This window comes from Amphibalanus amphitrite, unplaced genomic scaffold (assembly GCF_019059575.1).
Source record: "Amphibalanus amphitrite isolate SeventyFive unplaced genomic scaffold, NRLGWU_Aamphi_draft 000242F_arrow, whole genome shotgun sequence".
Classification (NCBI taxonomy): Eukaryota; Metazoa; Arthropoda; class Thecostraca; order Balanomorpha; family Balanidae; genus Amphibalanus; species Amphibalanus amphitrite.
This window is the reverse complement of record NW_024881737.1, coordinates 1,833-18,588: the sequence shown is the minus strand read 5'-3', so window position 1 is coordinate 18,588 and position 16,756 is coordinate 1,833. Positions and strand designations below refer to the sequence as shown.

The following is a 16,756-nucleotide window of genomic DNA, read 5'->3' as shown; positions in this document are numbered from 1 at the left end:
CAGGTCCAGGCGCTCCCCACTCCGCAGGCCCCAGCCCACACGGCCCAACCGCCCAAACACCCTCCGGCGGATGACCTCTGACCTCGGCGACCTGACCCCAGCCGACCGATCGCGTCCCTCTCCACGCCTCCGCCCCGCTTCCCCCACTACAACTGCGTAGTAATTGTAGCGTGTGCAAAGGTCACGTGACATTATTTACTTCTGCGGTTTGTTCGGCTGACAAGAGATGGCACTAGTGGTCTGTGGATCAGAGGCGGGGCTAGGTTCTACGACTTCTTGGGGCAACTTTAGGGCGGAAAAGACGTTTTTTGGCTCCTCATCCCAAAATGCTTCGAACATACAAAAACAAGTTAGATATTCGAAAATCGGAGGACCAAACCGATCGTTTGACGTATCTTACTCGACTGAGAATTGATCGGTCTTCAAACTACTGAGCAAAAACGAGGTGATTAGTAGCAAGTGCTGGTGACTGTACATGTATTGTACAAACAAACATAAATGCAATTCCATGGAGAGAAAAAATCACAACGTCGCGTCGTAGCACCCATCACACATATGCACCGCCATGTCACTCGAACAGACGCTGTGTAAACGACGGATCTACGCTATTGTGAACATAATGATCCAGGAAAACCGACCTGGTCTTCCATCTACCGAGACGCTGCACATCGTCTGCGTCAAACCCGAGCTGCACCGCACGGGTCGCGCCAGTTGGCCGAAAATCTTTCGGCGTGTGACCTTTGGCGAGACCAAAATCCTCCGCAAAATAAATACCCTGCTGTAAAATGGCAGCCACCGAGCTTGCAGAAACTGCAGCATAAGGGCGAACTAAACTAATGAAAACAGGCTTCGAAACTGGACATCGACACGACTCTGTTCTAGCTAAATAAACACGCAGGGCATCGATAGGGTCCGCTGACTTATTGGGGCTAGGCGGGATTGCGACTTGAAACCCCGTGCGCTGAGCGTCGTTCTTTATCCCCAGAAAGGTAACCTGCAGGGTACCATCTGAACGGAATTGAAGCTGATCAGTGGACAGCACAAACGGCGACGTTACCCCCGAGCCTGCATCGAACCTCATCGACAGGGGGGCAATATCTGAGGGCCGCAACATCAGCGCGATAGCTAGCAGACATATCGCCTTCAACCGCAGCAACTTCAACGGTAGCGACTCGTTCACAGCCCACGACTCAAACAGACGAACAAAGGCTGATACATCCATCACGGACGACCGTGTCATGGGTGCCCGTGTGCCGCTTTTCACAATGGCCTGAGACAGACGCACGAGAAGGGGATCGTGGAGTGGGTTGGCTACTCCCATCACCTCGTACAGTGCAGCCAAGGCTGCTGACAAGCAGCGTAACGTAGAGTGGGGTCTGTCAGACACACTGCACTCGCCTACCAGGAAATCAGCCACTACCGCGCCATCTACCGGTGGAAAAATCAATTCACGTATTCTACAAAATTCCTTAAACTTACAGATGTATCTGTCATAATTCGCGTGAGTGGAATGAGCCAAACACAGCGGGAACTGCTCACGTGCAGCAGGAGACCAGCCGAGCGCCTCTAACCGGGCTCTCCAGAGATCCGCCAGGCGAACAGAGTCCACCGTCTGTTGCGGTGCGGCTCTATCTGCTGGTGCGGTAGCAGTGGAATACAGGCCTGCGTCACAGGCGGCAGCCGCAGCGGCGGGCAGACGCTGAGCCGCCGCAGCCGCTCCATCCATGGCTGGCCTGGCCACATCGGGGCAATCAGCGTGGCCTCGGCACGCTGCGCCTGCACCGCGTCCAGCACACGTGCGACTAGCCGGAAGGGCGGGTTTATGAAGTTGTTGTGCTGTTGCCAATCGTTCTGACCCAGAGCGTCCACACCAGCGGTACCGGGGTCCCTGAAGCGGCTGTTGTAGACCGGTAGCAACGCCGTAGACAGGGAGGCGAACCGGTCGATCGTGTGCGGGCCGAACATGCGCTCCAACTGCTGGAACACAGCCGGATGGAGTGTCCACTCGTGACGCAGCGGAATACGTGACAGCTCATCGGGGTCTACATTTAAAAATCCTGCAATGTGGTGCGCAACCAGCATGACCTGATGCTCAAAAGCAAACTCCCAAATATTCTGAGCGATGGCGTCCAGGCGACGATCAGCTGACCCAAGCTTGTTAATGAGCGCGACTACCGTGATATTATCGGACAATATCTCGACGGTTTTGCCACGAAGCGTAGAACAAAATGACAGTAAGGCAAAATAAACAGCTAGTAACTCGCGAAAATTGGACGTTTCTGCGCTCACCTCTGGCCGCCAGAAACCCGAGGCGGTTTGAGCGACCGGGGTGGAAAGTGTCGCTCCCCAGCCAGTCTCGGACGCGTCGGTGGAGAGCTGCAAGTCGCAGCTGGCCGGCGGCACCAGCAGCCGGCCGTTCCACCCGTCCAGCGATGTAAGCCACCACGCCAGATCCTCTCTGGCCTCGGGAGACCACGGCATTGCCTCGTCCCAAGACATCCTAGAATTCAACAGACGGTAAATGTTCCGCAACTTCAGCTTGGCCGGGAACACCGCTGCCATCATACTGATACACCTACCCGCGATGCGAGCCAGCAGACGCGCCGACACAGTGGGCCGCTTTAACATCCTACCTATATCCTGCTTCAGCTTCGACACTTTGCATTTTGGCACAGTAATGAACGGCAATTCACCCTCGGACGCACAGTGCACATCGAAACCCAAATAAGACACAACATTTGACGGCTCCAAACACGACTTCTCCCAGTTGACACACAATCCTAATGAAGCTAAAGTATCTAAAAATATTTTCACGTCACTGGCCATTCTATTCTTCGTTGACGTCAATAAAAAATCATCTACGTAGGCCATGACCGACAGGCGTTCGGTCCCTCTCATATACTCTATGACCACACGAACACATTTGTGGAAATAGTACGGGCTAGCCACCAAACCAAATGGTAGAAAACACCACACATACCAGCATCCACCATACTGGAAACCCAGATACGTTCTGAACTCTTCACGGACAGGGAAATGATAAAATCCGTCCTTTAAATCTACAGTGACCGCCAGCTCACCACCTCTCATAACCTCTGGCAGGACAGAAACACCTTCTGACGAAAAATGTGGCACATCACAGTGAGAATTCACATATCTCAAGTCACAAATGAGGCGATATTTGGAATTTTTCTTTGGAACAACCTTCAAAGGGGAGACACAATGCGGCACGTCAGCTACTTTTGCTATAACACCTCTCTTCTCTAGCGCCATCAGCTCAGTTTCCAAAAACTTTTTCTCTGGTTCATTAAAACAGGGATTTTCAAAGACACGGGGCTCTGGAATGTCACGCACAGGCACCGGCACACCATTCATAATCCAGTCCAGAACTGCATCAGGCGCCCCAATGCGCACCCACTCGTCCTTATGCAGCGGCATAATTCCCCTCACAACTCACGTGATGGTTTACTCAGTCCCTGTGACGTCATCCGGCTGCTGCGCTCGGGCGGCCAGGTCACGCGGCCCGGGTGCGTACCCGAACCGCCCGCGGCGGAACCTCCAGTCAGCTGATCCGGAGCCCGAGCCCGCCGCGCCGCCGCCGGGTCGCTGACCCGCCGCGTCCAGGCGGTAGCCTCTGCCCGGACCGCCAGAAGCGAACGGGAAGAATGAGCCCCGCCCGCGGAACCTTCCAGAGCCACTGACCTGCCGGTTGTGTCGCGCTCCGGCGATGGACACGGCTCGCTGCAGATTTTCCAGCGCCCCCGGCGTGAAAGCTGCCGGGTTCTGCTGCAGCGTCTGGAACAGCCTGGTCGTCCCGTCATCAAACTGGTTCGCCACCAGCAGGTTGGTATACTCTTCTTGCAGGTACCGGAGTTGTGCGATAGCTATAGTCGATAGTTCAGAGAGGACGGGCTCTCTGCTTGTACACTGAGAGAGCAGTTTCAATACGGTCTCCTGATACCGCGCACACTTCTGAATGACCTGGAACTTCGGCCAGTCAGCCTTACTGACGCCTGCTCTTGAATCACCGACCACCAAGTCCGGTGGAAGTCTGACCTTTGCCAGACTTTCGCGAATGCTCTTAAAGTCTGTCTGCAGATCACTGCTCGCGCCCACTTCAGACTCACCGAACGGCTGCGGCTGAGTGTCTGCGCATTCTTGAGTGTCGACCAGCCGACGACCGGCGGTGTCGGTCTTCAAATGCTCACTGATTGCAGCCACTGAGCTTTCCAACTTGTCAAACCTCTCAAGAAGGTTGTTGAACCGTTCCTCCATGAGGAAACAAGCCGCCTCGAAATACCGGCGGCTCGCGCAACACGGAGCGTCGCGGCTCGTGCGGAGCACCAACGCAGACTGACCCCGCCCGCGACCTCGGTCACGGGCCGGGGTCAGCCCCTGGCGGCGAATGCCGTAACTACGGTTTCACGCACTGGCGGATCCAGGGTTTCAGCGCGGGGGGCATACCAGGTCACGGAACCAAACCTTCTCCTAGGGTACCCCCAAATCCTGTCTTCTCATCGGATTTAGGCCACTTATTTTTCGTCATAGCCCTGATACGATAGTTTTTTTTTCTAAAAAAAAAACAAATGGTAGGCCACCTGGGCCCTGTTTCACCGGTGATAGCAACACGCTGCTATTACACGTGGGGCGTTCCACGACAAATCGACAAATGAAAAATTAAATTTGCACCCTCATATTTTATTTTTCGTTGAAAACTGGTGTAAGGGGTTGTGATGGGCGGGGAAGCCAGCTGTGACAAGGATTTTTTTCTTCGAACAACGGTTTCCGAGATATAGCCTCGGGCCATTCCAGCAGGTCGCGCTGCAGCCCTATGTTTGGCGGCCTATAACTCAGAAACTATTGGTTTTCTACGATAAAAACTTTATATGGTTCAACTCTCAATCAGCCAACAAACATTTTGGCTATCTCGCATTTTCAATTTTTGAAAATTTTGATCACGTGACCTTTTGACCTATTTTTCGAAGAGTGACCTTGATATTTTCCCCACTGAAAGTTGTAATTTTGTCTGATGACGATTAACCCTCGCACGACCAGGCCATTTCTCATAACACGAACGACCAGGGTTGGGGGTTGTTACGACCCCCCCCCCCTGGCGTTTCGAAATGGAAGGTCGTAGAGCTTAGCGGAAAAAACCAACGGATTGCTCTCAACGAGATCTCGCGATTAGTGGTATATTTTTTGGCCTTAGGTCAACATTTGACCTACTTTTGACCGGTCAAAGGTCAAACTTTCGGAAAAATAGACTTTTTTCAACTTTCCGCGGCGATTGCGGCAAAACGGTGGGAGATATCGACTTGAAACCTTCACTGTCGTGTTCCTTGATCAATTCTCTATCGTTTGGTATGTATTTCGTTTCCCTAGCTCTAAAAATGGCGCGTTGGGAGCGCCGGAAGTCGGCAAGGTCACAGTCGGCGGCAGAAATTCGAAAAATCAAAATTTAAATTTTTGAAATCTGATTGTATTTTTGGATTTGGAAGGTCCATTTGCTCCTTATAGAAGCTAATATTGCTGCATATTCCCATTGAGGTGACAAGAATTAGCAAAATAGTGGTTCGGGCGCTTTTCAAAAATAGTACCGGACGCTGTTCCTCTCATGACGTCATAGCTCCGTGACCTGACCTGACCCGGTCATTTTTTTTTGCACCACACGATAGCTAATGCTTGCCCCAACATGCATGGGAAGTTTCATCATGATCCATCAAACAATGTGGGTATCACCGGCAGAAAACCTAGGGATTCGGCGCACACGTTTGGTAACTGTCGGCCGAAGGCTGTACCTCTTATGACGTCATAACTCCGTGACCTGACATGACCCGATCAATTTTTTTCGGCAAAAGATGCGCAAAGGTTGCCCCAGAGGGTATTGAAAATTTCAGCCCGCTACGACAAGCCGTTTAGCGTGCACTTCGAAAAAACCTCAGGGGGGGGGGGGGTTGATACAACCCCCCCCCCCCTAGGCGTTCTAGGGTTAACCCGCGCCCCACTGGGGTCTGCGTATAACACGCCCTACTGGGGGGGGGGGGGCTATTCATAGCCCCCCCTCCTAACTCCGAAACTACTGGGCCGATCGTCAAAATTCAAACGGCGTCTGATAGCCCCGGAAAAACTGTCGAGCGAAACCTAATTTCATTGACCTCGAGGTCACCGATGACGTCACAGGTCAGGTCAAAGTAAAAATTATTAGCATTTTGGCTTCTTCACTTTTTGGGCTCTGGCCGCCGTCTTACAAGTCAGATCAGGCTCATTTTTGGTTCACACACTCGTGAACAGATGCTCTAGACACCCTGAGGGTACCAAACTTGTACTTTGATTTTCAGGTCAAGGTCAGGTCATCACAGGTCACGAAAATATTATATCATGTGTCGGTCACGTGACACATGTTTTATGGTCCATTTAGGCCAAAGATTTCGAATTTGATGTCGTCTGTGTCATTCGAGGTCATTTTGAGTCGAATTTAGCTTAGGTCAGGTCACTTTCAGGTCAAAAAAGGTCAAATTTTGAAGTTATGATTTTTCAACAAAAAAGGTGTCCATTAGATGCAGTTTGAGCTCAGGAATACGATGGTGCTATTTATATTGGCGTACGATGTCAAATACATGGTGAAAAATTGATTTGAAAAATTAATAATTGTGAATTTTTTGCAATAATGCGTATAACTTGGCCATTTTTGAAGATATTCAGGTAAAACTCGCTAGAATTATTCATAATAACGCGTTCTATCACATATATTCCGGTTTTTTTTTCGAAAAGTCAAAAACTTTTTGAAAAAAATGTAAAAATGTAAATTTTGAATTTTATTATATAAAATTTTCGAAATTTTCAAAATTTCGAATATCCGAGATAGCAGTTTGATAGCGCAGTTTATTCTGAGTCCTCCCATGCAAAGAAATTGGATCTAGCTTAAAAACTGAGCCCTTGGGAGCGATTGCCGTGGTTCAATGTTTTGCGTCGAAATCGGCCGAACATGACGTCACTCTGACGTCATTTCCGGCCGACCTATGGTAGCTACGAAGTTCAAATTTTGACACAAGGTGTCAAATTGATGCAGCCGAAGGTCCTGAAAGTTTGGCGTCGATACGTCAAGCGGTTTGGAAGTTATTCCAGAAAAACGGGAGGGGGGCTATAAATAGCCCCCCCCCAGTGGGGCGCGGGTTAAAGCCTTATCAATTGTCATTCATATGCGAAAATCATGGTGTGTCAAAAGTGGAAATAGCCGGTGCGCCGTCTGGCAACCCGGCAGCCCGCCGCCATAGGGAAATTCATGCTTTTTGTCGCTTTTTCGCTCCGTATGAGTCACTTGATCTAATTAGAGCTTAACTAGGAACGAGGCGGGTCACTTGGACGTATTCGGAAGCCGAATACGGTGTTTTGGAGCCAATACCTGGGAAACCCTACCCGCCCAATGCGAGTTTTTAAGAGTCTGCACGCCCAAATTAACGTTGAGCGCGGCCGTTTTCGGTCGGTTTTCCCCGACCTTGTGGCGAGATCGCCTTATTTATTCAACCAGCGGCCGATTTCATAAAGGTTTGGTAGTAATTTACAACTAGGTGCATTTCTCACCCCTCAAAACTACAACCACACTGAGGGAGCGGTTTCATAAAGCTCGGAGGGCATAAATTTCGGCAGTTGTAGTTTTCTGCTTGCTTTGATTGTATTTTACTACCAACAGAACTTTAATAAATATTTCAATTCTGTGAATTATCAAAGTATTAATATAAAATGACTTAATTGTTTTATTTCATCAATAATAAAATTAAATATGATGTTTAAAACAATAATCAAAAGGTAATCAGACAAAAATTTATTTGCTATTCTTGCATTAGGAATTCTAAACAAAAACAATCGTCCAAGGCCATAGAGAAACTACCATTTCGGCCGGCTGAATTAGGTTCAGGATATTGATTTTGATATATAAATCCCTTTTGTACATTGATTGCTTGGGTGTTCATTTGTTTCTGATATATATGTTTCAGTGTTTGATTTATGTTTTATGTGTCCAAACGATGAGAGCGTCGCAGTGAAACAATACCTAAGCTGCCCAAGGTTTGGCCTTGGTTGAGTTTCAGTTTGGTTAGAAGGCAGAAGGCATAGCGCCTCTGCCCTCTCCTTAGTTGCAAAAACGAGTGCGACGACTGCTAGTGCTGACTACTGAAATGTGAGTATTACATCACTTGCCTCACACAGCTTTTGCTAATTGACGATGTGGGTATACTGGGTAATCCACAGCAACTGGTGTCAGTGTTCATGTGTTACTGTTACGACATAGTTGATGCAGCAATGCAAAGTATCTATGTACCATGAATTAACAACTCAATCAATCTTCTGCCAAGGTCAGGGTGGCAACATGAATGCCGAATGGTTTTGAGTATAAGGATGATGAAACTATTTCAGGCTATGTCAATACAAAAGTGGACTAAAAAGTGTTTGTCATTCTGATTCCATAAAAGCATTTACAATGACTCATTGGTAATTTGAATTGCTGTGTCTTTTACTCTTTTGTCAAAATCCCCATGAATATTTCTATTGACAAAGTACACTGTAGTCTGAACAGGTATTTTGCTTGTAGTAAGTACGGATACTGCTCAGGTGCTGTCACCCGTTTGTGCAAAAGTCTCCAGACTTGTCAGTTCTTGAGATATTTACACAAAATTTGCTTAGAAAAGTCATCAAATAGTCTAACAGAACAAAACATGCCTTATCTAACCTGACCCAGCTTTACCTTATGGCTTATAACCTACAACCTACCACCTACCAACCTACCACCCAGCAACCTACAAACCTACAACCTACTGCAACTTTTGGTGAAATTTGTATAAATATCTTCAGGACTGGCAAGTCTGGTGACTTCACAAACAGGTGGCAGCACCGGAGCCACTTGCTAAGCTATAAGATTCAAGATTGCCAACAGCCAAAGTAAGGTTGTTATTAATATCATTAATCCTATTTTCCAGCTGCTGAAAGGAAGACTGGAGGGCCTTTAGCAGCAGCAGCAGTGGAGCTTGGAAGGCTGCCTTGAGGCTGCCTGGCTGGCCTCTACAACAGAGACGAAGTTTAGAAGTAATTTGTCAACAATGTTGTCCATGCTGCAAGAGGTGAGACCATGTACCTGTACTTTATTACCTAGGGTAGGTATGGTAGCCAGTTTCCCATAATTTGTTGATATGGGAGGGAACATGCAAACATTTAAATAAAATCTTTTTGCAGTAATCTCTGGCTTTTGAGAGCAAGTTTCCACTTCCAATTTTACCAAGGAAAACATTTGCATGTCTAGTCATTAGTTGTATGGCTGTATTACAGTGATGTATTGGCATGGGCGCCGCCACCGGGGGGGACGGGGGGGACGCGTCCCCCCCACTCTCAGAATGGAAGGGGGACGTCCCCCCCAAACTCATTACGGAGCGAGCGAAGCGAGCGTAGTCTTTCGTAGGTTAACGGAAATTTCTGAGTATGGCGTGGTCACGCTTTTGCTAGGCTTATACCTCAGCAACCACTAGACCGATTTACATGCGGTAATTTTTGTAGGGTAGCACTAGATTCATTCCTTCTAACGAGCATCGGACTATTCCCGATGCATGTGAGTGACCCCGTATGCACGTGCCAGTGCCACGTGAAAAACGAAGAGGTGTCAGTTTTGTAACAATTTCAATATCTCGGCAACTACTGGGCCGATTGCGCTGAAAGTTGGCATGTAGGTAGGTATACCCAAGGCCGTATATTATACCCATTAGGCAATGCATATCCGTGTGCCACAGTTGGGGTGCTGCTGCACGTGCGCACATGCAGGGGGTCGATTCCAGATCTCGAGAACGGCTGAACCGATTGTGCTGAAATCTGATACATGGTTAGGGACCGGTTAGGAGGGTGCCGTGCAAAAGTCAGTTGGGACCCATTTTGCACGTGCGCACGTGCAGGGTGCCGCTTCCAGATCTCGAGAACGGCTAGGCCGATTGCGCTCAAATTTGGCACATCGTTAGGGACCGGTTAGAAGGGTGCGGTGCACAAGTTAGTTGGAGGTATCCCCTCGCAATTTCGCACGCGCAAGGCCCACCCCACCCTCTCGCTCGCTCCGTTGGTCGCCCCAAAAGGCGTTTTACTGGTTGTTATCCTACTCGAAATTTGATTAGGCCCTTCGGTCCAATGAGACCATTTCAGAGCCGCAAGTATGAAAGAATTAGTGGGAGACATTAGTCGGGGCAGCCACCCCAGTGAGCCACTTGGGATGAACCCGACCAATTGAACAGGCAGCCCAGCCCACTGGCACTCACTGCACCCGGCAAAGGACTATAGCTCCAGTGGAGCCATTCCCGCATGGGATAGAGTTGCCCGTCCAGCCCGGAGCAGAAGAGATGGAACGGCCGGTGCCGTATCTGAGAGGGTCCAGGTTTAGATACTCAGTATATGGGGTGTGGGCCTACATGCATTGGTCTGACCCCTGCCACCTCGGCCAACAAAATCTCCAGCTCTTATCCGACCTGTCATCGCGGAACTGCCGATTTTTGATATCGTGATCAACGTGTGTCGTATAAATAACACGACTGGCCGAACACGGAACACGGGCCTAATATATTTCGTCTAACCAGCCAAGAGCATGACTTTACACCAATCCGACCTCGAAGTCAAAATCCGAACATTTTCGAACTCGAAGACTTCAACTCCGACTCTGGCCAAAACTGGCCAAAACAGTCAACTCCGACTGATTCCGGCTCCGACCCCATACTTCTGCAGTCACGCTACACTAAATTTCCAGCTTCTAAGGAATAAGCTATACGGTTGACAGGACCACAAAACTTTGAGGCGACTTGCCTACTTGACTTGGTTTTCCTGACCTAAGGTTTTCTGGTATCAAGCTTGTTACACGGGCTGCAAAATTCGTATTTTGGAGCAGTTTTGCCTGATGTTTTTTTTTTTGTCAATTTTCGCGGCGCTTCGCGCCGATTCGTGCACAAACCAAAAAGAGAGATTTGTGACTATACAACGCCCCCTCCCCCACGCGGGTATGCAATATGCATTACCTATGCAATATGCATTATCGATCATATTAGTGGCATACATCAGCAATTATACCGTGATAGAACACGAGGCTTTGCCGTGTCAAACTGAATCGGACATCAGATGTGTATATAACGGCAGGTACCTACTCGGTGGGAATGCGGTCTTTAGCCATTACTTTAAAGGAAATAGTTCACTTTTTAACATGGGTTTTGAACTGGAATAGCAGTTCCGTAGCCTGGGCTGAGACGAGCATAAATCAGGAGCTTTTACAGCCCAACGATCACCCTAGGCAAAGATATTCTATTTCTCGTCCCGAAAAAGGTGTCGATGTGTGCCTTGCATATATTCGCATCCAGTATGAAAAGAGCATGGGTACCGAAAATTCTTCAGAAACTAGAGAAATTATCTACGAGAACTCTAGAGAAATTCTCGTACTGATCAATAAGGACATTCAGCAGCAGCAGATCGCCCAAATGCCGGTGGCCGCGATAATTTCTCTAGTTTCTGAAGAATTTTCGGGACCCATGCTCTTTTCATACTGGATCGCCTGTGCCTTACAGAAACTGAAAAGTTCTTCCTATATCAAAATATAGAAAATAATCTTTTGTTATAAATAGGTTTTATTTTCTTTGCTGATCATTTTGAACATAAAAAATCATAAATCCATTGCAAAAAAAAAATAATTTCGTGAAAGTGAACTATTTCCTTTAAGGAAATACCTAAACATGGGTGTCCATTTCCGCCAAGTCGGGGGTGCCCGAGCTCTCCAAATTCCCCGCCGGCTCGGCCGGCTTGGCTTTGGAGCCTCAACAGACCGCGCGGGCCAAGTCACCGCTAGGGCGGCGGCGGATTTGCTGCGCCCGGGCACCCCCAACTCGGTAGAAATAGACACATATGTACAGTCCACAGCATAAGTAATGTGCGGTTTCAGTCCTGGGTATGTTCTGCTTCTGAAGCTTAGGAATGATTAGCCAGACCACAATGCAACTTTGAATGTAGCTAACCTGTTTCGTTACCCTTGCAGCTGCAACTTTTTTGACGTCTTCTTTTCGATCACTCCGCGTTAAAAAATCGCCAGTCAGAGCCATCCGTTGAGATGGGTAAAACCGCACATTACTTTAGCGGTGGGCTTTACCTAAACTACTTTCCTCAAACCAGTTGTTTTGCCACAGTTTTGAGTTTTTAGACTTAAAATGGTCAGGAAATAATGAATGTTTGCAAAAGGATTTTATATTTAGGTATTTTTACATCACTATTTTCCATCCTTCGTAAAGGCTACTTACCTATATTGCAGCGGAAGCTGATTACGCGTTGACCAAGCATAGTACGTAGTTTACACCAGCTGAATGCTGATTGGCTAGCATTTTTACCGTAAGGGAATGGATTCCTCGGTAAGAGAATGACAAAGCGTAATCTATGGGAATGACTTCAGTCTTCAAACCTAAAATCGATACCGATATATTTGGCTAGGGTGATCGTTGGGCCATAAAAGCTCTTGATTTGTTCTCGTCTCAGCTCAAGCTACAAAACTGTTACTTCAGTTCAAAACCCTATGTTAAAAGTGGCATTTTTGCTTTAAACGTTGAATGCATCCGACCGAAAAAGCCACAGAAAGAATGTCTACTTTTGGGTTTTCAGTCGGTCATTCCGTCCCCCCCAGTCAAAAATCCGTGGCGGCGCCCCTGTGTATTGGGGAAGAAGTTAACTGTTAGTTATTGGGAAGGGAAGTGTTTCACTTGTGCTAATTGTGTTCCAGCTTATAAGGTCTTCAGAAATGCATGTAATGCACGCATGTTGCAGGTGGCTGACGAGCACCAACCAGCGTGTGCAGCAGCCGTTCCGTTGTAAACGGTGCGCTGACCGCGGAGCCGGGGGTTGTCGACCGCCGGCTGGCACTCACCACCGTCCACCCCAAGCTGGCCATCATCGACTGGCTCGAGAACACCAGCACGCTGAACCAGTTCATCAGCTCGACGTGCCCCGACTTCGAGCAGCAGTGCGCCGAGACGCGCGAGCTGTTCACTGGGAGCAGATGAAGCGACATGGGACTCAGAGCGGCGCCACTGACGTGCAGCTGCAGCTGATCGGAATCGACAGGACACGTGTTCGCGGCTCGGCCACCACTCATCAGCCTGCTGCTCCTGCCGTTCCGTCTGACGGCGCCGATGACCGGGCTGGCGGCGTCTCTCGACGCGTCCGGCCACACCCGGCTGCAGGCGCTGCGCTCGTCGCTTTGGGTTGTAAATGCCGTCGAGCAGTGAGGGTTGCCTCGCCGAGTCGTGTGGGCGCTCCTCACTGTAGAGGTCGCTGTGAGCGCTGTGCTCCTCTTCGACCAGAGGATAGGTGGCGGTAGCGGTCGGTACGCAGCCAGCAGCGTACTGACACGTCATAGACCGATTGAAGGTCTTCAGTGCGTTATGAATATGGCGCGGGTAGCTCGATTCCGGCGGCGGCGTGACACAGTGACCCCGTGACCTCTAGCCGTGTCGGTCCGTGTGCGCGGCCCATTCGCCCACGACTTGGGTTGTCGATGGCGGCTGCCGGCGCCCTTAAAATCGTACGTGTTTTAGACAAAAAGGGAAGACTTTAGTGATAGTGATGTTAAAAGGTATAATTTATTTTTCTAATGATTTTATTGCGTGCTTTGGCTGAGTGTCTTGATTTAAGTTTGTTTGCTTTCAAATTTACGATAATAGAACAGCACAGGGTCAAAAGGCGGTTAAGACGTAGAACAGTTGCTGTTACATTGGGCTTTGAACGCGAGCCGGCCGGCCGAGTGATTACTGCGCGCGCGCGCGCCGTATAGGAGATACTGATTCGGAGATACTGATTTCCAAGATCGTCGAGCGCCAAGTTCTGCGATGGCAATATCTCCTGAATATAGTGAACACTGAACACAGCGGCAGATGACAACGCCTTGACAATTGTTTTCGTCGTAATACGTGCTACTCAAAGAATGCCACGAAGGTGTGTCGTTGCTTTCTTTGCTAGTCCGCACATCTGAGATCGTTTGAGACAAGTGTTTGAAGTTTAACCGGAATCGCTCTGATAGCTGCGATGCAAATTCCAACAGCTGTTATTCTACTAATGAAAAGGTAATTATGCTATTGCTGGCCATGAATTATGAATAAATCACAAATTTTGTGAAAGCAAGGATTGTTTCCGACCGGACCAAAGCACACATTTTCAGAAATTTTGGCGGGTGGGGTAGGAAAGGGACGCAGCCGGCCGCTGACTGCACGTTCAGGTGCGTCGTGGCGTCGCTGATGAAGTACACCGTGCATATGTTTATCACCAATAAATTCATGCATTGTGATGTAAAATAAACAATGAAACAATTCCAAACGTAACCACCCAGACAGACGCCGATCCGCCCCCAACATGGCAACACGCTAATAATTTCCTCGAAACTCGCCGAAGACGACTCGCCCACCATTTTGAGCAGTATATGCCCCGCTGCGGAGGCGAATCGTTCACTCGCCCAGTCGGGGACGCAGCCGGCCCCATCACACAGTGTCAGACACTGAAACGGTTTAATATAGGCGGTTTTGCACAGTCTGGTCCAACTATTATGGGACGCGCTTGCCGCGGGCGCCGCAGTGCTGGCACGCGTGCAGCGGAGCCGCGTGTCCGTCCACGTACTCGCTGGCGCCGATCTGCTCGATCAGCGACAGTATCCGCTGGGCGGCCTGCTAGCGCGCCACCTCGGCCAGGGCGAGCGGACCGCTCAGCTCGGTCGGGGCGGCAGCTTCTCGTGCTCGGCAGAGTCCACAGCGCCGCCGCCCATGAACTGCTGCAGCCGTGCGCGCAGCTCCTTCTGCTCTCTAATGACGTCCTCATGGGCGGCCGCGGTCCCGGTGACTGGATGCGGCTGGAGAGGTTCAGAGATGCGCGCGGAGGCCACTCCAGCGCTCCGGGTTCCAACACGGAACTGGCAGCGGACGGCACGGCCGTTGTGTGATGAGCCAGGACGGCTTCTCCTGATGTGCCCTCTGCATCAGCTGGCTGGTCACAGCTGGCGCGCTCTGTGGGACACGGACACCGTGTTACAGTTAGACGATCCACTAACGTGTTATCATGGGACAAAAAGGGAGGTGTAAGATGCAATGCTCTGTGGCGTGCTCTATTGGAAGAGCGGGAAAAGTGTAAGATGCTGCTATGGGACATGGAAGCAGGTGTAAGAGAAGAAAATCTGCCCGAGCTACCACATGCAGATTTTCTTCTCAAGATGCAGGGCTGGAAAATGATCAAAATCACTTCATGTCATATTAACAGTTGGCCGCATGTGAGACACCTGTTACAGTGACAGCGGAAGTTGGTGAGGCAAAAAGATGTCAAACCTACAATATCTGACTGTTACCTACATAGAAAAAGAGCTACACTATCCATTTTTTTCAATACCTACAAAATAATGATAGGAATACAATGACACTTAGAAGCTGCTCATTGCAAATGACGTTGATTTGAAAAGCAACAATGACCTACCTACCTCCAACTTACTAACCTACTACAAACTATTAACCTACAACCCATTCAGACAAACCTTTTGTATACTAATACCAGAAGCATCTTTGGGTATAGTAACTCACCTTGGTTGGAAGACCTTCAATTGATGTAGGTATGCACTCGCAATACTGACAACTTTGACTTGAGACCAGTGAACCTGTTGACGATGACGGGCAAAAGGATTAATATAGGTACATATGTAGTTGTAGCTGACAATTGACATATCAATATTACACATCACTTGTGGCAAAAAGCATTATCACACTCATTTTATATGTTACCATGTTGAAGAAAAAACACTCAAGTGGTTCCCTGCAAACTGTCAATCTCAAATCTTATCAACTCCTACAACAGCAAATATTTGCCAACAATACATTTTTACGGTCTACAAACAAAGTATTACTTACTGCCTTGTGCCTTCAAAGCTCCTGATTCTTGGTCAAATAGTTATTTCAAAATAAATAGGTAGAAAATTCGATTCACTTCCACACTTCAATGTTCAAGACAACTGTTGATGTCAAAGTTTGGTCAAATTTATGCAGCTCAGAGCAACGCAGAATTTTGTGGGATATCAAGAACATGAAAAATTACTTGAGTGTAAAATGCATCGTTTTATGAAACCGATCTGCTGCATTTCTCTCCAAAAACAGCTGTTGGGCATAAAAGTCGACGTAGTAGAATTTCGGTCGCAAAATACAACCCCGTTTTCTTTATGAAACCGCTAGGGCACAAAATCCGGCAAAAACGGGTGGGAAATTGCGCCGGTTGTATTTTACTACCTTTTATGAAATCGGCCGCAGGGTGGGCTAATTCGCTTAACTAGGAATGAGGCGTTGAAGATAATTATTCAAGGAATAGAGCTGTGCAAAATATTTTTTGTATTATTAAAACTGTATCCGCCCTCGAACGATAAATATTGTTGACCCATCAGAAACACATCACCTGGAATGCGTTTGGAATTGGCTGGATCTAATATTAGCGAGTATCTGCTAAGGCTGTTTCTTGGCTTATATAGTACGCACACAAGCATACATACTTCCTGCCCTTGGTTATTCCTCACTTGAATGAAAATTTTGCTATAATAACTATTCCAAGCAGTTAACAGGTTTTAGTGCAGTGCCAAGTCGGAACCGTGTCGCGCCGCCAGTCTCCCAGGCGGCGCGTAACGGCTGCCGCCGGCCGCCGCGACGCCGCACTGGCACGGTGTTTGACTTCATATCTCTGTTGCTAGAAAAGT

General features: G+C 48.6%; 1 protein-coding gene and 2 long non-coding RNA genes across 5 annotated transcripts; 1 reads left to right on the top strand and 2 right to left on the bottom strand.

The window, feature by feature from the left end:
• Positions 1–478: 478 nt before the first annotated feature.
• Positions 479–3,991, bottom strand: LOC122386175. Of its 2 annotated transcripts, none has more exons than XM_043375105.1 (2): positions 2,290–3,991; positions 479–1,977 (listed from the first exon to the last, which is right to left on the bottom strand). In XM_043375105.1, exons 1-2 carry the CDS (start codon positions 3,436–3,438, stop codon positions 1,567–1,569), a joined length of 1,560 nt encoding a protein of 519 aa, XP_043231040.1. In that variant the 5' UTR covers positions 3,439–3,991; the 3' UTR covers positions 479–1,566. The 2 variants fall into 2 exon arrangements, with proteins under 2 accessions (XP_043231040.1, XP_043231041.1); XM_043375106.1 differs by having other exon boundaries at positions 479–1,974.
• A 4,003-nt stretch (positions 3,992–7,994) lies between these two features.
• Positions 7,995–14,166, top strand: LOC122386174. Of its 2 annotated transcripts, none has more exons than XR_006257346.1 (3): positions 7,995–8,176; positions 8,973–9,113; positions 12,814–14,166. It is a non-coding gene; the product is annotated as an uncharacterized LOC122386174 (long non-coding RNA). The 2 variants fall into 2 exon arrangements; XR_006257347.1 differs by lacking the exon at positions 7,995–8,176 and adding an exon at positions 8,296–8,351 and having other exon boundaries at positions 12,814–14,151.
• Positions 14,167–14,190: 24 nt separating this feature from the next.
• LOC122386173 lies at positions 14,191–16,307 on the bottom strand. Its single transcript, XR_006257345.1, has 3 exons — positions 15,927–16,307; positions 15,603–15,676; positions 14,191–15,038 (listed from the first exon to the last, which is right to left on the bottom strand). It is a non-coding gene; the product is annotated as an uncharacterized LOC122386173 (long non-coding RNA).
• Positions 16,308–16,756: the final 449 nt, after the last annotated feature.